Consider the following 26115-nt stretch of genomic DNA (forward strand, 5'->3'; position numbering starts at 1 on the left):
GCTCATCTTGTGAGAAGAGCAATATGTCATCAATGTAGATTAGGGCCTGATCTAGAATAGGGCCATAGATCTTAGTCATGGCCTTTTGGAACAGTGATGGAGCTGTTTTTGAGTCCGAAGGGAAGGACAGTCCATTGATAATGGTGGTTCGGAATGCAGAAGGCCGTTTTGGGCCTATCTTCTTCTTTAATACCCAACTGCCAAAACCCTGCTTTGAGGTCAAATTTAGAAAATATTTGGGCCTTTGACAGGCTTGCAAATAGAGAATTTTTATTTGGTAGGGGGGATTTGTCGTCTGCCAAAAATTCATTTAGAGGCTTATAATTGATGACCAGCCTCTGTTTTCCTCGGACCTGTTCTGATCTCTTGTTGACGTAGAAAGCATGGCATGCCCATGAAGAGGTTGTTGGTTCGACCAGTCCTTGTTGTTGTAGTTCTTTGCATTCCTCAGTTGCCATTTTCTGATGCTCTGGGTTCATACCTGGGTGACTTGCCTTGGTAGGGTTAACATCTTCGTTGAGCTTAAATGGTAAACTGATGAAGAACTGATGATTTTTCCAAAGAGGGTGGTCACATTTCTGGAGGAATTCAGCATGATTTGTGGCACACAAGTTTTCTATGAGTCTTTGTTTGACTTTAGAGAATGGATCAGGAGGCATGAGAAAATAGTTTGGGATGGATTCCCATGGAGCAAAATGTTGTTTGTAACCAAGGCCACCAGGAAGAATTCTCAAACCCCTTTTCTTAGTGTAGACATCAAACCCAATGATTAAATCTTTTCCTGGTAATTTTGAACCAATTACTCTATGAATAATAGAGCATCCTGGGAAGAACTGTAATTTGATTGGTTTACTAATGAGCTCTGTGCAGAAGATGCTTCCGTTTGCAGCGTGGAAGTATTGCTTTTCTTTCCTCCAGTATTCTGGAGGAAGAACATCAGGGTTCACCATGGTGTATGATGCTCCTGTGTCGAAGAAGGCTGCTACTTTGACTGGCCGAGCATACTTTGTAGGGAGGATCTGCATAGAGATGATTGGCGATGGTTGTATTGTATTGATTGCTGCCATGTGGTAGAACTCATCTGGGGTCTTCTGCTGTTCGAACGCACAGAGGGATTCTGAATTGATCTCGTCATCAGTAGAGAAGATAGATTCCAAATCATTTTCTTCGAGCGATATGCCCGTTGTTTGTTGAATGTGGGTGATCAGTTTGGCGGTTTTTCCTTTGGGGCATTGTTTGGCATAATGTCCCTTTTCACCACAGATAAAACAGCTGTCAGACTTTTTCCTGAAAGAGTGTTTCCTCCTTAGAAACTTGAAGGAGCGGCGTTCTTTTCCCCTTGAAGATTTAAAGGTCCTAAAGGTTTTAAACCTTTTGTTGTGTTTCCTTTTTTCTGGACGACAGGAACATGCTGATTCTGGCTGGCATTTGATTCGTAGTCCCTTTTGGCTGCAAACCTTTCCAAGCTTCTTGGATTGTTTCATAAATTCTTGGATAAATTTATGCTGAGAGCACATCTTTTCCAACGCCTTTAGAACTAGTTGATAAATTTCTCCAATCGTGGCATCAGCTAAGGTTCTTCCTGTTCCCGAGAGAAGTCTGAAGGTTTCTTCCCCTAGTGGTTCTGGTATGGAAGAGAGGAATGCCTGTTTTAGATTTGGGTCATCAATTCCACCTATTTGGTAGAATCGTTGAATCATCTTTTTGTAATGCTTTTCCAAATCTCTCTTATCCATTGAACAACACTTTAGTTTAAAGAATTCTGCGCGAAGTCTTTCAGTGACTTGAGCATCTTGTCCGCAGAACTCAATATACAGGTAGGTCAGGGCATTTGTGACAGATGGACGTTGTAAGAACGTCATTTGCCTGTAATCGCCCAGACTTGTCCACCAATCTTGTAGGGTGCCTGTAAAACGGGAAACAAAGCTGAGGAGAATTGTTCCTGTCTGTGCTTCCGGTCTTTGTGATTCTAGGCTGAGCCATGCTTGAAACTCCTGGAACCTTTCGCGCCATCTTGATGGAGGGAGGTCATCTAAAGTAAAAGTTTGAAAATTTGAACCTTTACTTTTCCGTTTTGGGGGAACATGTGGTGTTGTTGATTCATTTCCACTTTCGTCTTCGCTTGTGATAATTGGTTCGGTCTGTGAGTTTGATTCAACTGGTTGCACCATCAGATGTGGAAATGTTTCATCATCATCGCTAGACAAAGTTTTACTGGATAAGCTTCCGGAGTCACTCAATATGGAATCCTCAGAGGTTGAGCTTATTTCTTCAAACCAGTCACCCGAAGAATTGTCTGAACTAGTCGAAGAACTTTGTCCCTCTGAGTCCGTTTCACTATCTGCGATGTGGAGAGTGCTTGTATGGCGAATCATTTGTGACAAAGGGTTTGCGGCTGGATGAACCATAAGTTGTTTGGGTTCATCTGTCATTTGGCTCGGTGATTCTTTTTTCTTTCCCTTTTTTAACTTTTGTTATTGGTTTTCATCAAGCATGCGCCTCAATCTTACAACAGAGTCTTCTTGTACAGATCCGGTAATAGGACAGGGCTGAGAGGATTTTGGCATTGTAGCAAACTTCCAAGGGACCGGCGTCGTAGCTATCCCGAACGGAGATGAAGTTCCCAAGTAGCTGGTTGAAGGTACCATTGTCGGTTCTTGTTGGCAGAACCTGTTCTTGAGGGATTCATATTGGGTTTTGAGGCTCTTCATCTCAGCTTCTTTTGCTAGAAATACTGGCATCGGAACTGAGTTTGCTTTGATGATAGCTAGAAGTTCTTCATGAGTTTGTTGGATCTTTGCAGTGAGTTTGTCAATGATAGTATTCTGGGATTGTTTTACTGCCGTCTCTATTCTGGTATTTTGTAACTCAACTTGTTTCAAGACCTTATTTTGGACAATCATGTTTTCTGATTGCCAATTGAGAACTTCTACGGCCGGAGATATCTTTTTAAGAGTCCCGTCTGCATTTCTGGTTGTGGGGTTTTGAACTTTTGGTTAGTGAGAGACTGTTCCTTGGTCATCTTGCTTGTCAAACTTCTTAAGTGGAGGAAAATCTGACTCATAATCAGCGGTAGTCATCATACATACTTGTGGAATTTGTTGGAATTGATTTTGAGCAGGAAAAGCTTCGCCATGATGTTGCATCCATTTTGCCGCCTTTTTGTAGCATGGCAAAATGTTCTTTTGGGGAGCCAAAAATGGAGGCTCTTGGGAGCCCGTGGGCGGAAGCTCAATGTTCCATCCAGTTGGTTCTGGAGGAGAGTCAGGTAAGCCTTTGGGAGTAGAATATTTGACTATATAGTCAAACTTTCCAGAGGGTTGGCCTAACAATCCTATTTCCTTTTCTCCTTGAATTAGCCGCTGCTTTAGTCGTTTTCCCGAGCTCAGACGTTGCTTTGGCTTTGGGAGGTCTTCTTCTGATCTTAGGCAACTTTTGCAGTCGCAAACATCCCAATACTTATGTCCATCTGAAGATTCAAAAGCATAAATAGGACTGCCTTGAGAATCGAAAGACTGGATTTCCGCATCAGCCGGTGTGACGGATGTCATCATATACTGGGTGGTAAAGCAACTGGGAGCCTTGGTTTGAGTTCTGTCAAAAATTATTTCGACAGAGCCATCTTCTCGTTTATGATAAGATGGTTCAGTAAGAGTCTGGACAGCTTTTTGAGGTTGATGGAGCATCTCATAATTTGTTATCCATGAACTAGGCAAAATCTTCATAAGATCATCTGTAGAGATTTGCCTTGGAATATGAGTGCATGTTGGAACTTGGGTAGAGTCCACTGATACCAGTAATGCTTCGTCAGCTGTTGGCAAGGAAAGATCTAGAGCGTGATCTTGGAGTCTGTACGCCATCTGGTAGTGAAGGGTAGCTCCAATGGAGGTGAGATCTTGGTCAATTCCAGAGAGTTGGACCTCTACTTTAAAAGCATCGGTTAAGCGGTTGTCCTTGAGAGACATATTAAAGTTAGGAAACAGTGTAGTTATTACTGTTCCTGCGTTTAATGTAGTCTCTATGGTGGCAATGCTTGCATGTTGGTATTTTCTCATTCGGGTGTCGAGCAGACCCATTCGGCAACCGATCGGAAGGCCCTTTCGGCCATGAAGAGAAATAGCTAAGCGAATGGCACCAAAGTGTATGTGGGTGAATCCTTGCGCAATCCACTCGGGAATAAACTCAGGAGGGATTTGCAAAGTGACAAATTGGACCTCAGGAGTAGGTCTTAATTGGCACTCACTGAATTTAGAGGCTTGGATATATTCTTTTGGGGCTTTATAGGATGGTTTGATAAGTGCTTTAATGGAACGAGTAAAAGGAGTGATGGATTTTGGGAATATTTGGTACGGGTTGATCAAGGGAAGGTTGTTGTTGGCAATCTTGTTTTCTTCAGGAACATATGATAGTTCGTAAAGAAAATCAAGTTTATTGGCTGTGGATTTACGGAAAGATGGGGAAGGAGTAAGTGACAAGGGTGATATTATAGGAGTACTAGAACTTGCAGAGCTTGTGGATGATGTTTCTTTAGCCATATTTTGAGATAGAGACTCGTCAGTAGGATAGGATGAACCTAAAATAACCGTGATATAGAGGTAAACCGAAAAAACAACCTAAAATATATTAGTAATGATAGATACATTTTTAATGTGCACTTAAATTATACATTATGACAAGTACGTTTTCTCAATCATAAATATTTTTAAATGGGTCCATATAATATTTAATTGTATAATTGAGATTAATTAAACAAATTTGACCGTGCAAAAATTGAGGTTGCATCTCAAAATATATACCTATAACACTGTACTAATATTAAAAATTCAACCAAGTGGTAAAATCCCATCATATGATGTAGGCCCGACCTTGAGGACAGGCGAGTCAGGTCTGTGTTTAGGACTCCCACATAATGTAGCTTAATTATTTTGAAAAATACTATTTTTTTACATGTACAAAGACACTCAAAAAAATTAAAAATATTATTTTATATATAAATTATTAAAAATAACAAATTTTGTAAGGAAATTTCACTATTCATGCATAATAGTTTCTATTATAGCAAAAAATACCACCACTATTAACTATTTCATTTGGATGCTAAACATTCCTCGTCTACCAAAAATACCCCTCCCATTTTTCTACCAATTTTTTTTTTACATCTCTATATACACTCGGTTTCTCTCTCTCTCTCACACACAAAAAACCCCAACTTCCCATCGAACCCAACCCCCGTCAAGCCCCAACCCCTTCGAACCCCAACCCCTGTCGAGCCCCATACCCCGTCGATCCCCAACCTCTGACGAGCCCCAGCCTCTGTCGAGCCCAACCCCCGTCGAGAGCATCTCAGGCGACCCACAACAAACGAACACAATTGGAACTCGACGGCCCACGGCAACACGATTTTCTCCCACTAAAATCAAAGGTTAGATCTCAAATACCCATTCCTTATTTAATCGAAAAAATAAGTCTTTCATTTGGAATATGGGCTCTATGATCTGTGGAAGGGAATGGGTTCATCGATATTGTGTGTTTTTTTTCTGGGTACATACTAGTTGCTCAATAGGTTCGATAGGGGTAGCATGAATAGTTCGATAGGTGCTCGATAGGATGAGTGTCATCGAGCTCTATCGAGCTATAATCGAGCTTGGTATGTTGTGGAAGATCTGTACAAGCTTGGTCTATGTTTGTTGGTTGAGGGGATTCTGAATGCCATAGAGGGCAAGTTGCATATATGGCAAGATATTCGGAAGATTGTTGAGGACGTAGACTACTTCTTCAGCTATCCATGGGGGAAGTACTCTTATGGGAGGCTATTGCAGTCTTGTAAGAAAGACTCAGTGAAGCAAAAGACCAACTATGACAACAAGAAGGATGCCAAGGTGCAGCAAGAGTCCAAGTACAATATGTATGGTTATGCCCGACCTTACAGTTTGGGCATATGAGGCTATCTAGTAGCTTGCGACGAAGTTTGTTGTGAGCTCGGGAAACATGGTCCCCATAAGGATGCTTAGTTGGTCGCATCGGAGGAACAAGGATTTCACCAAGTTTGTCATCTCACCGATGTTATCGAAGAAGAATGTAAGTTATATTTGATTGACATTAAACAATTATTTTTTTTATCTATATGCTTATCTTTTTTATTATTTGAGTTAACCAAATATTTTATGTTATTTGCAGTTGATCGTCCTTCTGATGTTGAAGCCTCGACCAGTAGAAAAAGACTATTATTGATCGTTGACAAAGGGAGATCTTCTTCTTTATCCCAGACTTAGCCAGGATCCCGGGGAGGCTGATGAAAAGGAGGATGCGACTTTTGAGAAAGTCACAGAAATAGTTTCTCAGGCAGCCAAGATATTTGATGATGCTGCCCCGGAGGAAGAGGAGGTTACAGGTCCAACCCCTCATGTTGCTCCAGCTACAGCCTCAGCCCCAGCACCAGCCCCAGCCTTAGCCCCAGCACCAGCACCAGCCCCAGCCCCAACTCCAGCCCCAACCCAGCCTAAGCCTCTGAGCTCGCCAAGTTGATTGAGTGGCTGGACAGAGTTGAGGGTCGACAAGAGACCCTCCTGAAGAATCAGTCAGTGATCCTGGACGCAGTCAGTCATATCCTGACGTTTATTAAGGAGAAACTGAGGGGCTCCAAGGAAGATTCAGACTCAGAGTCACTGGATATTCCTCTGGACTATGTTGATGATCCAACCATGCCTCCTACCATCATTGTGACACCAGATGCTGTGTGTAACGCCCTACTTCCTTAGAGTCATTACCAAGTGAGTTAAAACATGTCATTAACTCCCTAATCGATGTTTTAGGTTAAAAGTGTGACTAAACTGAGATAAAATCCGTTACTAGACATTAAATATAAAACATTTGGTTATTCATTGAAATCTCATAAAGTTTTACAGTTGGGATCCCAAAATTCAGTTTCAAAAATATATTACACATCAAAATGTACACGTGGTCGACTTAGGTGACAAAACAACTATTCACTACAACAATTTTGCTTATATATTACGTTAAAATATTACGTATATTTAGAAGTGTTATAAATATATCCTAATAAAAAAAACAAGCTGAAATTTTACCCAAAGAGGCGGAAAGTGAAAATACTTAGCGCCAGATGAAAATGAAAAATATCATTTGGGGGTTTCCTCTCTCTCTCTCTCATTCGGATTCAGCCCATCTAATATCTGAACTCCATCACCCTATTCACGCCTCATCCTCTCTCTCTTGCCTTCATTTTATCTGTTCCCTCTCCATTCTCCATCGCGCTCTCTCTCACCGAGTCTATCGACTCTCTCCATCACGCCATGACCACGCCTAGCTAAAGCTCTCTCTCTAACAAAGTCTATCGACTCTCTCTTCCTCAAGCCCCGATACTCTAAAGTCCGACTGAACAACACCACGTTTAGTCTCTCTCTCATCGAGTCTATCGACTCTCTCCATCACGCCATGACCACGCCTAGGTAAAACTCTCTCTCTAACAGAGTCTATCGACTCTCTCTTCCTCAAGCCCCGATACTCTAAATTCCGACTGAACAACGCCACGTTTAGTCTCTCTTCACTCTTTCCCGTTGAGCTGTTGGAGCACACACGAGCACGGAGCAACTAAACCAAGACCCAGGTAACCCAATCACTCACGAAGTTGTTAGTTTCTTCTATAGTTTTTTTTTTCTTTTTTCAGATTTCAAATTAATATCAAGAAAGTGTTTTGAATATTGATTATATATATTTGTTTCTAATTGAGATAACACAGAAAATTAAAACTAGAGAGGTTGTATGCTAGCTAATTTAAACACTCACAGGGCCTCTCTTTCTCACACTCTCCTCTTTCCCTCGCCTCTCTCAAATTTCACCTCACTGAAGCCTCTCTCGAAGTAGCTCAAGAGGTAAGGCATTTTGATTTTTTTTTTTAACTTTGATTTTGATATTTAGTGTTTTAGTTTGTTTAGTAAAACTTGTATTGATTTTTGTTTTTTGGGGTATTATCAGTGGGTATAAGTCTTGGTTTCTCCCCTTGTTGCTGATCTGGTTCTTTGATCCCCTATTTCACAATCAGGTAAGTCAAACTTCCATTTACATATTATTGATGAATAACCAAATTTCTGTATATATATAGTGCATATTATATAAAGATAAATAATAGGTGCTTGCCATCCTTTTTTTTTTGTCTATGTACATAAAGAAATGTTAAGAAAGATGGTTATATTCTATGTTTGTCAAAATGTGAATATTATACATAGATAAGATAAATGAAATTAAATATGATTTTATGACAGCTAATTAGATAACTCATGACACTATATTCTTATGAACTAATGTGTTGTTAATAGAAAATAGTTTTGTTTTAGGTGTTTTTCACTTTTTAATGAATTTGTACCTACTTTTCTCTATCACTAGAATGGTCAAGAAGCTAAACCGATATTCTATATTACAATAGAAATTATTCTTATATAGATTTAGGTATCTACAAGACACACAGTATGTTATAACTAATATAAATTTGAATTTTTTTTAATACAGGTCTATTTGTTGTATTATGGCTTTGGTGCTCCTTGCCTTTTCAACATTTTTTTTTACATGTGTGGATTGTTTGCTTAAAATGATTCAAATTATTTCTCCATGTGTGTTCTTTGTCTCTACTCAACTTATATCAAGAAAACATTTTGAATATAGTCAATACATATATAATTTTTTGTGTTGGAATTATTTCTAATTGAGAGAATACAAAGAGAAAATTTAGAGATGTTGTAAGTGTGAGAATATGGTGCTTAATACTTAATGTTTGTGATTTGAGAATATGGATTTAGATTACCTTTTCTTTAGTCCTTTTGTTGGCCTTTGTGTATGAAATTTGGATTTTATAGATTTGATTTATGCATATTCTAGAATCTAGATTTATTAGGCTTTTATTCATGTGAAAATTTATAATATTGATTGTATGGGTTTTGATCATAAATAATGAGATTTGTGTTTGGTGATGTTATATTGCTAATATATGGCTCTATCTCTGTATTTTTATTCTATTTGTAATATAGTTAAAACTTTTCTGGATGGCTGCCTCCAAGAGAAGAGGCAAGATACTTTGTGTGCAAGCAATCTTTCACGGGAGACTCTTATTTTTGTCTGCATTTTGCAAGTGGTATGCCTTTTACCTTTGTTTTAATATTATGCTAATGTTAGATGAGTTTGAATATCTTAAATATTCATCCATAGTGAAGTAGGTTATGAGATTATTGTTGTGTGCTGCGGTGATAACAGAAGGTTGAGAACTTGTGTGTCTTAGTGAAGTAGGATCTGAGAAATTTGTGTGTTGCGGTGAGATAAGGAAGAAAACATGCATGTTTTTTGAATTAGTTGAATTGATATTGGCAGATGGTTAGTTTCTAGTCTAGGGTAAATGGTGTTTGATTTTATATAAACTTATTTAGTATTACTATTTTATAATTGAATTGTGTTTGCTTGGTTTGTTTGATGATTGGTACATTAATTAGATTGTAAAAACACACACTTTTAAATGGTGTAATAATCTTTTTGTATAGACTTTGAGGTCCTTTTCAGTTGTATTGCAAGCAACTTTGCCTGAGTTGCTTCCTTTTTTAGGGTCCTTAAGCTTCTTAGAGAAACCAACATATCATTTTGTGTTGGCACTATAACAAAATTGGGTTTTAGAGACGAATTTGTCGCTAAAGCTTTCTAAATCCTCGCTATATCGAATAGAGATAACGAAATTTTCGTTAAACTTCCTCGCTAATACTTTGTTTCTATTGTTGAACTATAGAGAGGACATTTAAAATCCTCGCTATTGCTCGGTAATAGAGAGAAAATTTTAGTCGCTATTTCATAGAATATTAGGTTGATATGCATACATATATATGGTATGTCATTAAACCAGCTTTTTTCTACTTCCTTGGTGATGTTAGGCTGTCATTTGGTGAGTGACTTTATGCAAAGAGTAGCAGCAAGTCTTTTCACCTGAGTATCATTCATGGATTTAATTCATAATTAAATATTTTGATACCAAGACCAAATCTAACACCAGAAGAAAGAAAACCCCAATATTAGACATTTACCAAAACATATTACAAAATAATAATAGAATAAATCAAGTGAGGATTATTTTTTGTTTTATCAAAAAGAAAGAAAAGGGGCCTAGTTCAATTACCCAGTGTGTAAACATTGTTGAGATCCATGATTTAGTTTCTTCGCCATTAATTTTTTAATGCTTTCCACTATGAATTGTGATAAGGTATTTCTTTTGTTTCCAAATGATCAAGTAGTTGAGTTTTTGGAGACCTCGAATTTGATTGATTTACTTGTGGCTTTTCTTGTTGATGCTATACATGTTTAATGGAATACTTAAATCCTTTTGTAAGGTACTTCTTTGATCACTCTGATTACAATGTGATTGAATCCTACATTGCTTTGTTTTTTTTCCACTATTAATGGCAACTATGAGGAATTGTATTGCATAGAGACACTCTTTAAATCTCCATAAAGTTATCTGTGTTTTTTTCTCTACTGTATTTTAAATTCTTTCATCTCCCTTTATGGGCTTATTTTTCTTGTTGTATTGCTTCCTAGTGGTCGAACTTTATTGGATGGAGATACTATTTAATATTTTATTGCCTAATTGTGAATTGAAATATATATATTGGAATAATATTTGCGTTGTGGCTATTAACAATCGTTGTTGTGTCTCTAGTTAGTTATTTGGTTTTTATATTTTATTAAGTTTATTTACTTATATTTCTATTTAATAGTTTTAGTTATGTATAATGGACTTGTGAAAATGGTAAATCAATGTATTTTATTGATAGATATTTTAAGAGCCTCTATTGTTAGACATAGAGCCTGATTTGATGTTATAGTGCTTGTAATCTCTTCTAGTTTTGTACAAGTTAAGCATTGTCAAATAACCTTAATAGAAATCATTTTCTTGTAAATGGAACCAAGTCACTTGATAAATGTAGTTTATTCTTGGAATTCGATTCTTTTTGACATTTTTTTTACAGAAATAATTCTTTTATCATTAGAATAAGCAAAAACCCTTAAATAAGCTTTTTCTACAGTTTATCTTTACTGGTTTGAGCAGAAATTAGTCACCATGTGCATAACAACACATTAGAAACACTATATTGAGGAAGTTATCTTACAGTTTTTCCCTGTTTTGAATATTTCTTGCTTAATTGAGGAAGTTTTAATGTTCATCATGTTCATGACTAGAATTTTCATGTATTAATGATCTTGTTGTTACTAAGAGGTTTGATGAGTTACCTGTAACTATTCAATAAAATATCTAGACGGAAAATTCTTTTGAGTGGGAGTAGGGTCTATGTTGAACAGATTTGGGGTACAGTCAATTTTCGTGCCATGATCTTATCCATAATGTCCCCTTTTAGAGAGCAGTAGAATGTTGAGCTTTGAGATCGTCAACACAAAATCCGATAAAATTAGGAGAAAATGTACTGGCTGGAGGGACAAACTCCAGAAAAAATCGCGGTCCCTTGGGACTTTTTCTTTTGCATGTTCATTTCTTTTTAAACTTAAATATAATGGACATGTTCACAATGATTAATTGATATTGGGTTTTACTTTTCTAATATTATACGAAGGCCCCATAATTTTATGAGTATCTTTCTGTAATGTGTTAAAACTTTTTATTTTAAGAATATCTTATGTTATAACTTTACTGTTTTTTGCTTGAATATAACTTGCTTTTTATCCTAAAGTAAAAAATCATAAACATACCTAGGGACTTTCCATTTTCCTGTACTGTTTTCTAATTATTTATTTACAATGAATATAATTTTAGAATTTTTATAATGGAATTTACTATTATAATTCTTACTGATGGTTTTTCTCCTCTAAAAACTCTTAAAATAGATATTGCTTTTATATTGATGATTTTACAGAGACAATAGAAATGTCTAATAATGATTTCTATAAGAAAATCATATAAATCTGTAGGTTTTAGGGAGGATTTCGTGATAATGAAAAAGAGAAAGAGAGAGAAGAGAATGTTTTAGAATTCGAGATATTTTGAGTAGGAGATAAATATTTAGCATCAAAATAAAAAGATTAATAATAATAGGATTTTTTTATAATATTATGCGTAGAATTTCCCATTATGTATAAAACGACCCAAAAATTTGAATGTATGCATGCATTCATACATCATCATAGATCATACACGTATTTCAGTTTCCAATGTACCTTGACTAGTTTTAAAATATTGACTAGTAATTCTCTTTCCCCTCTTATCTTCTGAAGTTCTTTCTGGGACGTTACAATGACTTCTAGTCTTCTACTAGTGTCTTTTAGTCGGTTTGTTTGTCTTCATATAATAATGTTTTTCAATGTAGGAGCAAAAGAAGATATAAAGCAAAAAAAAAAAAAAAACAAAGAAGTTTGCTTAATTACCTTGACAACCGTCCAACTTTTTATTTTTATTTGGATAACTTCCTTGATTCTCTCTCATTATATGTTTATTTAATTATTCCATCTTTTCCACTCTATAAATATGTACATTCCCTTCCCATTCTTTTCCATTCAACCAAACAAGTTCTACTATTCTTTCTCGTTTCAGTCGTACAAACATAACACTTCCTTTTCTCTCTCTCTCTCTTCAAATCTTCTATGTTCGTCCAAGTGAAATTCTTGTGTATGTATATTTGACTTCCATTCTCAACTGGGTTTTCTTTTAATCATTCTTTAAGATCTTTTGTACCTCCAATCCTCTGTTTTACTCTGTCATGGCACCCCTTAATGACCCTGCTAATCCAGTCCACCATGTGCTTGAATCAAGGACTCTGGAGAAATACTTTGATTTATCTCATGAAAAGTTTAGTGTTAAAGGTGTCCCTTTGCTCTCTCAAGTTCCCAAAAATGTCACTTTCAAACAATTTTGTAATTCAAACTCTTCTCAATCCTCGGATGCTTCACTTCCTTTGCTCCAACGTGTACTGTCGCTTTCTCATAAAGGTGGTTTCCTTGGCTTCATTCACGAGGAACCGTCTGATAGGCTGAACAACTGTTTGGGAAAATTCAATGGCAGAGATTTCTTGAGTATCTTCAGGTTCAAAACGTGGTGGTCAACCATGTGGGTAGGGAGTTCTGGTTCGGACTTGCAAATGGAGACACAATGGGTGCTCTTAGATGTTCCTGAGATTAAGTCTTACGTGATAATCGTTCCCATCATTGAGGGGAGCTTCAGGTCTGCTCTTCATCCTGGTTCTGATGGAGAACTCATGATCAGTGCAGAGAGCGGCTCTTCACAAGCGAAAGTGTCCAGTTTTGAAGCCATAGCTTATGTTCATGTCTCTGATAACCCCTATAACTTGATGAAAGAGGCTTATAGTGCTCTAAGAGTTCATCTCAACACTTTCAGGCTCTTGGAAGAGAAGAAAGTCCCTAACATAGTTGACAAGTTTGGTTGGTGCACTTGGGATGCCTTTTATTTGACTGTTGAGCCAGTTGGCATCTTTCATGGCTTGAATGAGTTCACTTTAGGTGGTGTTTCGCCGAGGTTTCTCATCATCGATGATGGTTGGCAAAGCATTAACAAAGATGGTGAGGACCCTAATGAAGATGCCAAGAATCTAGTCCTTGGTGGGACTCAAATGACAGCAAGGCTTTACCGTTTTGATGAGTGTAAGAAGTTCAGAAACTACAAAGGAGGAACTTTCTTAGGTTCGGAGACTCCAAAATTTGATCCTAAGAAGCCTAAACTACTTATCTCCAAGGCTATTGAGATAGAACACGCTGAGAAGGAGCTTGATAAGGCTAGTCTTCAAGCAAGAGCAGCTGATGTTTCTGAGTCTGAAGCTAAGATTCAGAAGCTAAAACAAGAGTTGGATGAGCTTTTTGGAGAAGAAGAAAGTGAAGAAGGTTGTGGAGGAAGGTGTTTACGAAAGGATGGAAACTATGGAATGAGGGCATTCACTAGAGATTTGAGGACCCAGTTTAAAGGTTTAGATGATATTTATGTTTGGCATGCTCTTTGTGGTGCTTGGGGTGGTGTCAGGCCTGGCTCATCAACTAATCTTGATTCAAAGCTAGTTTCATGCAAACTCTCTCCTGGCCTTGATGGGACTATGACTGATCTTGCTGTGGTTAAAATCGTTGAGGGTGGGATTGGACTTGTTAATCCTAACCAGGCTGATGATTTCTATGATTCTATGCACTCTTACCTCGCTGGAGTTGGTATCACAGGAGTCAAAGTTGATGTAATTCACGTAAGTAAAATATATACACTTAAATATATGTTATGTTTTTATTATATATTATCTGCATACTTAGTTGAATATTACATGGATTTGCAGACTCTTGAATATGTTTCTGAGGACTATGGAGGCAGAGTAGAGCTTGCAAAGGCTTATTACACGGGACTGACCAATTCTCTTGAGAAGAACTTTAATGGGACAGGACTTGTATCTAGCATGCAACAATGCAATGACTTCTTCTTCCTTGGGACAAAGCAAATTTCTATGGGAAGAGTAGGTAAGAAAAGTGTTCTGTGCTTTTGGTATGAGCATTGTTATCAGAGAGTACACTTGCATGTAATTTTATATGTATAACTTTATTATTTATTTTATTTTATTTTTGTAGGAGATGATTTTTGGTTTCAGGATCCAAATGGAGACCCAATGGGAGTTTATTGGTTACAAGGAGTACATATGATTCACTGTGCCTATAACAGCATGTGGATGGGTCAAATCATTCAGCCTGATTGGGACATGTTCCAATCTGACCATTTATGTGCCAAATTTCATGCTGGATCAAGGGCCATCTGTGGAGGACCTGTTTATGTTAGTGACTCAGTTGGAGGCCACAATTTTGAGCTCTTAAACAAGCTTGTTTACCCTGATGGTACCATTCCTAAGTGCCACCATTTTGCTCTCCCATCCAGAGACTGTCTTTTCAAAAACCCCTTACTTGACAATAAGACCATTCTCAAGATATGGAACTTCAACAAGGTAGTCACTAATTATCACTTTTTCTCATCTGGGTTTTGTTTTGATTATTATTTAAATTGTCAAAATCACTAAAATTAATCTCATTGCTTGATTGATTAGTATGGTGGTGTGATTGGAGCTTTTAACTGCCAAGGAGCTGGTTGGGACCCAAAGGAGCAAAGAATTAAAGGCTATTCTGAGTGTTACAAGCCAATGTCTGGTTCAATCCATGTGAGTGAGATTGAATGGGATCAAAAATTAGAGGCTGCCCAGATGGGAGAAGCTGAAGAATATGTGGTCTATCTCAATGAGGCTGGTGAAATTAGTCTAATGACTCCAAAATCTGATGCAATTCAGTTCACTATTCAACCATCTACCTTTGAGATTTTCAGCTTTGTGCCAGTTCAAAAACTGGGTGGCAGTATCAAGTTTGCCCCAGTTGGACTCACAAACATGTTCAATAGTGGAGGGACTATCCAAGAGTTGGACTACAAATCCTCTGGTGCCCATATCAAAGTCAAAGGTCGAGGAAATTTCTTGGCCTACTCAAGTGAGGCCCCAAAGAAGTGTGTGTTGAATGGTGCTAAAGCGGGTTTTGAGTGGTCTAGTACTGATGGGAAACTGGCTTTGAGTATTGCTTGGATTGAAGAGAATGGTGGAGTTTCTGATGTGGTTTTCATCTTCTAATCAAGTTCGAAAATATTGGCGAGTTAGATCTGTCTAAATTCCCAATTAAAAATATATTATTAATTCTTAAAAAAAGCTTCAAAATTTAGAAAATTACTATTTTATATGTAATAAGATACTTTTGTATTAGGCTTCTAAAATCTCAGAGCCGATTCTATTGGAAAGAGGTTTATGTATACCAGTGGCAATTGTAAGATCTTCATACTAATTAAATTAATTTACTCTATGATCGAACTATATTTAATATTCATAATCATACATTTTGAAGTACTTTGATCTTTGCCAATTATGTAAACTTGGCAGTTAACCTGAATAATTAGTTATTATATGGAAAATAGATCATTTGGAAATGACTTATTTACATATAAGTATTCTGACAATGACAAAGTTAGAATTAAAGGTAATTAATAAAAGTTGGTTTTATGAATACATCAGTTCTCTTATTGTTTGTGTAGTTGATCGTTCATACATATATAATAAATTTACAAAAGGCAAAACACGCAAGTTTTATAAAATATAATAAGTGACTGAAAATGACTTCCCACAAACATACCTAGGCTAGAAACTTCGAACTCAATCTAGATTTTACACGCATGCATGGTTACGTTAGACAACACAACACAATACAACAAAACTATTATTATTATTATATAACTTCTTAAAATTAGTTTAGACGTCCACACTCAAGACAACAAATTAATGAAGTTAGAATTGGAAAGTCAAATAATCAATTAAAAATAGCAAAGAGAAAAATGTGGGCAGTTATTCTTGTTTGTCGTCCATCTTTTTTGAAATGATGACCTAAGCATTTCTATAGCAAAGGTTCAATCCTGTTCGTCTCATGGATGTAACTGAATCAACGGACTAATATTCCAAATTAATATAATTTCTCTATTTTTTTACGAGAATATTAAGAAAAAAGTGTGAAATATTCAACAACAAAAAAAAAAACAAAGATGACAAAAAGATGAAAAGAAGAATAGGTGACTACTCTTTATTATAAAATTAGGGTTGATACAATAATAGAAAAACATGTTATTTATACTAAAGTTATAACATGAAAAATACTAAAATAACCCTTACCCCCCTCAAACTCACGATGTTGCAGCAAGAAGCATTGAGAGTTTGCCAATTAGAAAGCGAAATCGTGAAATAGGATGTGAATTGGTAAAGAAGTATGCAATCTGCAAATTGGAAGGAACAAAAAACAAAGCAATGGTGCCATGCTTTAGGTGGTGACGAGTAAAATGACAATCGACCTTAATGTGTTTGGTGCGCTCATGAAAGACTGAGTTGTGAGCAATATGGATAGCACTTTGGTTGTCACAATACATAGGAGTGGGATGAGAAAGAACAACACTCGTATCTACAAGTAACCAACATAACCAAACAATCTCTTTGGTTGTTGATGACATAGCATGAGATTTTGCTTTAGTAGAAGATTGAGATACCACAGTTTGTTTTTTTACTCTTTCAAGAAATAAGAGAATCTCTCAAAAAGATACAGAAACCAGCGACTGACTTACGATCTATGGGATCACAACCATGACCAGCATAAAAATATGCACATAGCTCTAAGGAAGTAGGAAATGAATTTTTTTGGAAGATGGTACCTCGAAGATGCCTCAAAATACGAAGAACGGCTGCCCAATGAACAGTAGTAGGAGAAGACACAGATTGATTAACCAAATGAACAACATATGCAATGTTTGGACGAGTAATAGTAAGGTAGACCAAACTACCAACAATGGTGCGATATAAGATGGGATCTTCCAAATATGTACCATTAGAAGGAGAATACTGAACACTTAGCTCACAAGGACGGTCAACAATTTTAGTATTAGTAAGACGAGCTTGCTCAAGAATTTCAGCAGTGTATTTTGACAGAGGGAGAAGATAACCTTTTGGAGAGAAAGCAACTTTAATACCCAAAAAAGTATCGTAGAGAACCCAAATCTTTCATCTCAAATTGACGAGCTAATTAAGACTTTACAATTTGAGGAACTTGATGAGAATAGGTAATTGTATGCTCAGAGAAATGATCAATGTGAATAAGATCTGATTTTTGGTCAAGTTATGAGTAGTGCTAGGAATAGAAAAGATATGTATATGCTCAAGAAAAACAACATGACGAGATACATATAAGTTTTGAGAAGTTGGATCAAAACAACAATATCCTTTTTTACTTTCACCGTAACCAAGAAATTGTTAGGATTTATGCCATAAAAGCATGTAAATACATTTTATTGATTTAAATAAAAATATAATCTTATTATATTTGAATGTCATAATTCTTATTTGAATAATTTATATGAATATCAAGAAAATTTTATATTCATTTATGAGGACATGATCTTGTATTTGTACATGAGAATTAAGATTCATCATATACAATGAATAAAATAGTCAGTAACATATTAAAGTAATGAATCTTTAATGAATAGTTACTAGTATGATTTATTAAGCATATGAGATGCAAATAGTCTAGATTCAAATTACTGATGTCGATAGACATCTTGGTAAATGTACTGTATATAATAGAGATTATATATGATAGGACTGATATGAACACTACACCAAAAACTCATTAGCATAACACATGATTATAATAGATTTTAAAAAGAGTTATGGTAAATGAAAAAAATTTCAGGCGGCAACTTAAAATAAGGTACCGCCAAAATAACTTAGCTTTTTTTACTTAACTTTTTTTTACTTAACTTTTTTCAACCCGTGTACCCATTTCCTCAACCATTCTTCGGTCTTCCCCTTCCTCTCAGTCCCTTCAATCTTCAATGTTCTTCGTCTTTCCATTCCTGGTCCGTGCGTGGTCTATCTCTCTCGGTTTCCCGTAGACTCGGTCTCTCTCTTGGTCTCTCGGTTTCAGTTCGTGGTCTGTTCGTAGCTTGCTCTTGCAGGTGAGCCTTCTTGCATGTCTTCCCGTAGCTTGTTTTGTTTTTGTTATTGCAGTGTGGGTTTTGTGTAGATTGTTGCTCTGTTTTATCGGACATTTGTTTCTAATCTGCATTTATAATATGCATTTCTTCAGTCTTGCAGGTCCCATAGCTTGCTCTTGCAGGTCAGCCCTCTCTTTGTACCAAGTTCTCATTTGCTCTATCAATGGAGGAGCCTCTTCTATTCTGAGAAATAACTCAAACCCACTAGCTGTTTCACTCATTCTCAGGTACACAAATTAGGCACCTTTACTTTATTTTTTAACATTTTGTTTTCATGAAGCTTGATACTAGTGCTTCAACAAGAAACAATTTTTATTAGCTTGTTACTGGGGTGCTCTTTATCCATTTGATAAAACATATATAGTTTTGTTTTTTTCTTTCTTTCGTATTCGTTGTGCTTTCACTATCAGTTTGTCTGCTTCTGTTAGCTACATATAATCTGATCTATACATATTTATGTAAGGCGTGTGGAATTAAACTTACTTTTGAATTTTAATTATTAATAATGTTTCAGAAAATGGGTTTTGTTTTATATCTGTTTCTTTACTTATTATTATTGGGTCAATAATTTGTTTAAGTTCAGTACTTCACAGGATCACTGATCAGTCTTTCTGAAAAAGAAAGCAGATTTTAAGTTTAGTATACTGTTTTACTATCATTATTTCAATATACCCAAATATATATATTTATATTACTATCATTGGTGAACAACTGCTAATGAGTTCAGATTCTTTTTTTGAATCTGTATGTAATCATTAAAGCATTATACGGAAAAAGTTACATGTATATGTATATATGTAGTAAAATTTTTTAAGGCTTTTCTCAGGTACCGGGAAATCTCAGTTCTTGAAATTTGCTGCAAAGTTAAGTAACAGATCTGTTGTCACTATTGGCTTAGGAAGCACTAGTGCTGGACTCACTGTCACTGCAGTCAAGGATGGAGGTATGTTTCTCATTTCTCCATCCTAAACTTGTATCCATGGAGTAAGGAATCTGACAGAAGTTGTGATTAGTTTGCGTTAACTTTTTGCATGGTTTGCCACCACCTTGGACATCCTAGTCCTGTTCCCCATCTCATTGTCTCTGCTCTTACTTTTCTCTCTATATCTCCCTTTTTGCTCACACTTCAAGTCAGTAACTCTCTCAATGACTGAGAACATCTTTGTTATGATAACCAAATCTTTCATCATAAAACTCCAATTCTTGCTTCCATGGGGCTAAATAATCTGATCAGATGGTTGTGATATGAAAGTAGTGATTTTCTGTCTTCATCTTTTGCTAAATTTGGGTTCTTGTAAGCTTGTACCCTGTGTTCACAATTAATATTTTAGAAAGCATGTTAAAATAAAAGTGGTTTGGTCTATCTTTGATAGAATGTTTTTGTATTTTCGTGACAAGTTGTTTTAGTTCCTTGGCTTCAAATTGTACCTGTACTACATCTTTGTTCTTTATATGTTTCTGGAATTCTCCTTGTAACAATCAGCTATTATATCATATTTAAATATTGTACGACATTAATGGTAATATTTCGATTAAATAATTTTACTATATTTGTGCTATATGCAGGAGAATGGATGTTGGAAGCTGGGGCCCTAGTTTTAGTAGATGGAGAACTTTGCTGCGTAGATGAATTTGATAGGTATTTTAGATGCCCCTCAGGTTTCTAATGAAACTACTCTTTCTAGTTTGCAATTATCTAAACCTAGCATACATGATGTGCATCATGATATTATTCCTACTTGTATATACTAGATTTCTTTTTTCAATCTCTTCATCTTTTTTCTTGTTAGAATTGCTTGTAGTATCATTGATATGACATTCTATTTCTTATTAAAGAGATAAAAGCATTAAGGAAAAATTGAAGAGGAATGGACATACAACTCAAAAAATGCAATTAACATTCTCTAGAAACATTCCAATATAATATGCATGAATATATTTTCTGATTTTATGTCAATACATAGAGAAGCCATTTGTTCACATGATTTCTAAAGCATAGACATTAAGAAATCCTAACTTATTTTTTTTAATCTTTTCATGGAATCTATTACGATGTTTCTGCTTGTTAATAAAATATTGTATGAATTAAATCAATAATTATATCATCATTGAATTTTTAATTCCGCTTGCTTAATGTGTTTTTTTCCTTTTTTGTAATTAAACCTGTTTTAGTATTTTTACTAGTTACAGAACAGGAAATTGCTTGGATTGTATCATCCTCAGTCAATCTAAATGATATTTTCAAAACCATTATACAAAAAAGAATATACCATTTGATGATTTTATTTTAATCTTTTCATAAGTTTCATCTGTTTTTTTGTTCGTGTGAAAATATCAAGTTTAATCACTTTCTTTAACAGCATGAGAGAACATGATAGAGCAACCATACATGAAGCAATGGAACAGCAATGTTGTTTAGTTTGGGTCTTTCTTTTTTTTTTCTTTTCTTTTTTTTAAGGGGAACCCAACTTTGGGTCTGCTTTACACTAAACACGTATAGAAAGCATCCACTGAACAGTTTAAACAGTAAGAAAAATAGTAAGAAAAATCTCTTCAGATTCTGGAAATAGTAAGAAAAATAGAAAGCCCAATATTTCAATGCAATATCACTTTTGTAAAGTTTAAACCCATCCACTGAACAGTTAAGCCTTATTCTGATTGGTCATATTCCAACTTTTATTTTTGGTTGTTTGAGCTTGCTTGCCATGTTGTTTAGTTTGTTAGTTTATCATACATGCTTGTTTAATATCTATTGACAAATTTTAATTTTGTATTAATCTTTTAAGTATTGATTACATTCTTTAGGTTAGGGATCGAATTGGCAAGGAGCATTGCAAAGGTAATTTGCAAGAGGTACGGAATTTGTTCTTTTAACTCTTATTATTAATATCTGTAAAATGTTAGAGGAGTTTGAATATCTTAAATATTCATCCATAGAGAAGTAGGTTCTGAGATTAAAATTGTGTGCTGCGGTGATAACGGAAGGTTGAAAACTTGTGTGTATTAGAGAAGTAGGTTCTGGAAAATTTGTTTGTGTGCTGCGGTGATATAAGGAAGAAAACTTATTGTGTTTTTTTTGAATTTTTTGACTTGGTATTGATAGATGGTTAGGTAAGCTTTTATATGTATAGATTAGATTTTTCATTATATGTATAGATTAAAATTTTCATTTAGTCATATTGTTTTCATTATTTCCATATGTATAGATTAGATTTAATTGCCACAACCCAAGCTAAAATCTTGTCTTTGATCCAAACCCAATTAGTTAGTGGCTACCATTTTAGAATCTGATTATTAAATTAAAAACAACACTAGAATCTCTTGAAAGCTTAATGAAACTAAAGTACTAGAAATTAGTAATAGATTTAGACCAATAAATCTTTAGTGGGACTAAGAATCATGGTACTAGAAAATCAAGTAACTGCTATAACATGCAATTAAAAATCTCAGCACTAGAACAATCAAAACCATTTGAGCAATAAGGAATACGGAGTTTATGGATCACAACAAAAGCTTTTGCAAGCGAAATTTGGTCGCTTATCTGCCTCGCCACTGAGTTAGGGTTCAACATTTCTTCAGTAACATTAAGACCTTCCATGATTCTGTCATGCCTGAAAGATCTCTGCATAAGAATACAAGCATATACTGTATTATATTCCAAAGAAAACAAATTTTAGAACAACCAACTCCTGTTTATTTCCCCCAAAAAAAAAAGAAAGAAAGAGAATATATGAGGTCCTGCCAAAACAACAGTTCCTTACCAACCATAACAAATATGCAAATAATTATGTTGTTCATTATCAACAATCATATAAGCTGTAATAACTAATAACCGCAGTACAGTCAATCAAACACACACCAGCCAATGTATTCTCAAACAAGTTTAAAGGGAATATTTAAATAGTGTCATCACCAATTGACAGAGCAAGAATATATGTCAAACACACTAGATTGCCTTGTTTTTTTGTTTGGAATGGCATGCAACAGTTAAGGTCTGAAGCTTGATTAGACAAGTGGAATACAATACCATAGACATTTCTTCACAAATAATTTGATTCAACCAGCAATTTAGCCTACAAAAACTCTATATTGTTACTCAAACTGAAACCTTTTACATGCTTAAAAGATCATTAAAGGGTCCATAAGATCCATAAAAAAAACGTTAGAAACAAATCAATCATCTTAAGTTAATAACTGAAGCTAACAAATATACCAATGGCAACCATTCTTCATGAAAATATACAGAAACAATTAGAAGAAAATAACTATACTTAACTTTCTTTGATAATATTTTCTCTAATTAATCCACTAGACAACTACATACAACTATATTAAAGCATTAGATCATATATAAATCTGTATGATTACAGTTATTATATTAAAACTACATAATCATGCTATTTTAGATCATATAGCTATAAACCCAGCTACACAATTTATCATCTCTTTATGCTTTCTTTAGTTCTCAAGATAGCAAATTAGAATCAATCAAGTTTTCCATAGTCTGTAGCAATACTATGGGAATCAATCAAGTTTTCCATAGTATTGGACCTTTTTTAAATTTTCTCTTAAATAAAACAGCGAGTTACTAAAATATTACCCCTTTAATATCTAATTAATCTTAATAATCATTTGGTGTGCTAAAGTAAATTTTACCATTACCAATATAAATTTGTAGCTTTCTTAGTTAAATACTTAGAAAAGTCCTCATATGTTTCTCTAAGTATAAACTTTATAAGTCCTAAGTTATAACTGGATTAGTTTGAAAATTATAATTGGAAAACTACATCTCCAAAAATTCTCAAACTTCACAGAATTAACCTTGGCTATATCAATCAGTTTCTTGTAAAATTTTACACAAAAATAATTATTTTTACTTAGTGACATTTATTTTCAAAAATCTTACTTTAAGGCTGACTAGGAATAGGTCAATCTTTTTAACAAATTTTGAGACTTTATAAAATCTATTTGGTTTATTATTCTGGTCCAAAAATTTTTAGGACCATAATAGGCTGTGTAAAAAACACTCACACCAAAAATAAAATCATTTTAGGCATTTTTACTTGGTAAAACGGATACTCAAAGTTGGCTATCCAGAAACTATGGTAAATTCTCATAAATTTTTATCAAATTTTGAAAATTCATAACTCACAGCTCTTTTAAAATTCTCCTATTGTTTGATATCAATTTGAGCCTATCATACTTGTCGCTAAAATTAAAATCAGTCTGCAGAAAAATTGAACACATCTGTTGAATATGAATATAATAATTTGGATACAAGCTAGAGTAGAATGAAATGAAGCCTAGTCTAAAAATGCTTAGGAAAGTACCAAACAATAGTTTTTTTCCTGTGTAATCATACACACATCAAAGATCTATTTCTTTTTCCAGTAGTAAAGCAAACCTAGTCAAGTGCATAAAATTTGAAGTTGTCCACTTCACATGCACCCTAGATAAGAATTAGATAACAAATATTCATTTGAAACCATCAAATTAATGGAAAAAAATTCAGTGTTTTTATCTGTACCCCAAAAGAAATAAATTATAAGTTAATCATTTTGGTTCCAATATCCTCCAACCTCCTAACAGAAACTTTGGAGAGCTAAGTAAACATTAGTGATAAAAATATTTCTCATCACATTTCTGTTAAAAAAAATTAGTAATTAGCAAAGCTTACCTGAGAAAAGTCAAAACGACTAGACCTGCTGGGCTTTGTTAAAATAGTATCCACAGTCTTCTTGACACTGTTTTTGACACTAGTAAGAAATGAATGAATTGCTGAATTCTTCCTCTCTTGATTCTCTTTAAATGTTCACCTTCTCTGTTATTATTCTATTTCTCTCTAAAGTTCTATTTTATTTTCTGTCTTAATTTTCTCTCTAAATCTAAAATAACCCTGTTCTTCTAGAAATGTTTACCACTTATTCTAAACACAACTCACCATACACGGTTATATAATCAAACTGAGAACTAATAATGATCTATAAACCACAAATCTGGAATCAATTATAAATTTATATCCATTAACAGTTAGAAAAGGTACGAGACCATAAAGAAATCCCAAACACTCTACAGGGAACTATAACAAATTTGTAAATTGGAATTAAGTAATTAACTCCACTCTAGAATCTTCAGCAAAAGTGATCATTTAACTCTGAACAAGCAACTCTGCCCCTGAATGAAATTCAATAAAGCTTTAAACTTCAATAACCCAAATATACTGAAATTCAACCAATGCATGTTTTCTTTTAAAAGCATGTGTGTGAATGACCTTGTCATGACCCTGATATTACAACCGCAAATAATGTGATTGTCTTGTCTAACAGTTGTTAAACCCAGACAAAAAACAAGATTTTAGTAAGAGAACAACATCAAATACAAATTCATTGGAGATGGATAAAAGTTGGATCCATCTTAACAGGTTAGTAACCAAAATCATATAGTTTATTTTGGATATAAGTTTAAGTGTTAGTGCTTGATTATTGACGTATGCTCTAAAATTGTAGAGTAACGGTGGAATATGAGCAAAAAGCTAGAGAGTTTGTTGAGACAGCCATGGCGAATCTTGGATTTCCAGCCAAGATTCTTTGTCCATGCAACAAATGTCACAATCTAAGTCATCAACTTTCACACAAAGTTGTCGAACACTTAGTTTTGTGGGGCATGGACCAATCTTACAAAACATGGTTTCGTCATGGGGAAGATCCAGTCCAACGCAGCACAACAAACACAAGTTATGAATATGATTTATTTCGGGCAGCGGGAGTATTTTCAAGTAACGCCAATGATTTTGGTGACGATAACAGTGATGCTGATTTTCAGAGTTTATTAGCGGATGCTGAATCTCCATTGTATGAAGGTTGTTCAAAGTATACAAAAATTTCGTCTGTCGTTGGGCTGTATAATCTAAAAAAAAAGCATGGAATCTCAGATGTTGGCTTTAGTGAGATGTTGGAGATGATCGAAGATATGTTGCTGAAAGATAATCTCCTACTGACATCAATGTATGCAGTTAAAAAGTTTCTAAAGATGTTTGATCTGAGCTATAAGCATATCCATGCTTGTGTCAACGATTGTTGTTTGTATACTAAAGAGAATTCTGATGCCCAAGAATGTCCCACTTGTCAATATCCAAGATGGAAGAAAAACGAACAGATAAAAGAGATTCTACAAGGGCAGCCTGCAAAGGCATTGAGATATTTTCCTATTATACCAAGGTTTCAAAGGATGTTTAGAAAAGAAGAGACGGCTTTAAGCTTAAAATGGCATTCAACCAATAAAAGAACAGACGGGAAAATGCAGCACCCAGTAGATTCAGAGGCTTGGGATGCAGTTTATGAGAGATGGCCAGATTTTCAACTTGAACCTAACAACCTTCGATTAGGACTTGCTGCTGATGGGATCAATCCTTACAAAAATATGAGTTCTACATATAGTTGTTGGCCTATAATGCTCATTGTATATAGTCTGCCACCTGCGTTGTGCATGAAGGATGAATTTACTTTTCTATCTATGTT

At 35.0% G+C, this 26115-nt stretch overlaps 1 protein-coding gene and 1 long non-coding RNA gene across 2 annotated transcripts; both read left to right on the plus strand.

Moving 5' to 3' along the window:
• The first annotated feature begins 12415 nt into the window (after positions 1–12415).
• Positions 12416–15870, plus strand: LOC133790258 (stachyose synthase). The gene is made up of 4 exons (XM_062227850.1): positions 12416–14237; positions 14325–14502; positions 14611–14978; positions 15078–15870. Exons 1-4 carry the CDS (start codon positions 12756–12758, stop codon positions 15642–15644), a joined length of 2595 nt encoding a protein of 864 aa, XP_062083834.1. The 5' UTR covers positions 12416–12755; the 3' UTR covers positions 15645–15870.
• A 3439-nt stretch (positions 15871–19309) lies between these two features.
• Positions 19310–25143, plus strand: LOC133820529 (uncharacterized). The gene is made up of 4 exons (XR_009886986.1): positions 19310–19541; positions 21404–21451; positions 24925–25019; positions 25105–25143. It is a non-coding gene; the product is annotated as an uncharacterized LOC133820529 (long non-coding RNA).
• Positions 25144–26115: the final 972 nt, after the last annotated feature.

This window comes from Humulus lupulus, chromosome 1 (assembly GCF_963169125.1).
Source record: "Humulus lupulus chromosome 1, drHumLupu1.1, whole genome shotgun sequence".
NCBI lineage: Eukaryota > Viridiplantae > Streptophyta > Magnoliopsida > Rosales > Cannabaceae > Humulus > Humulus lupulus.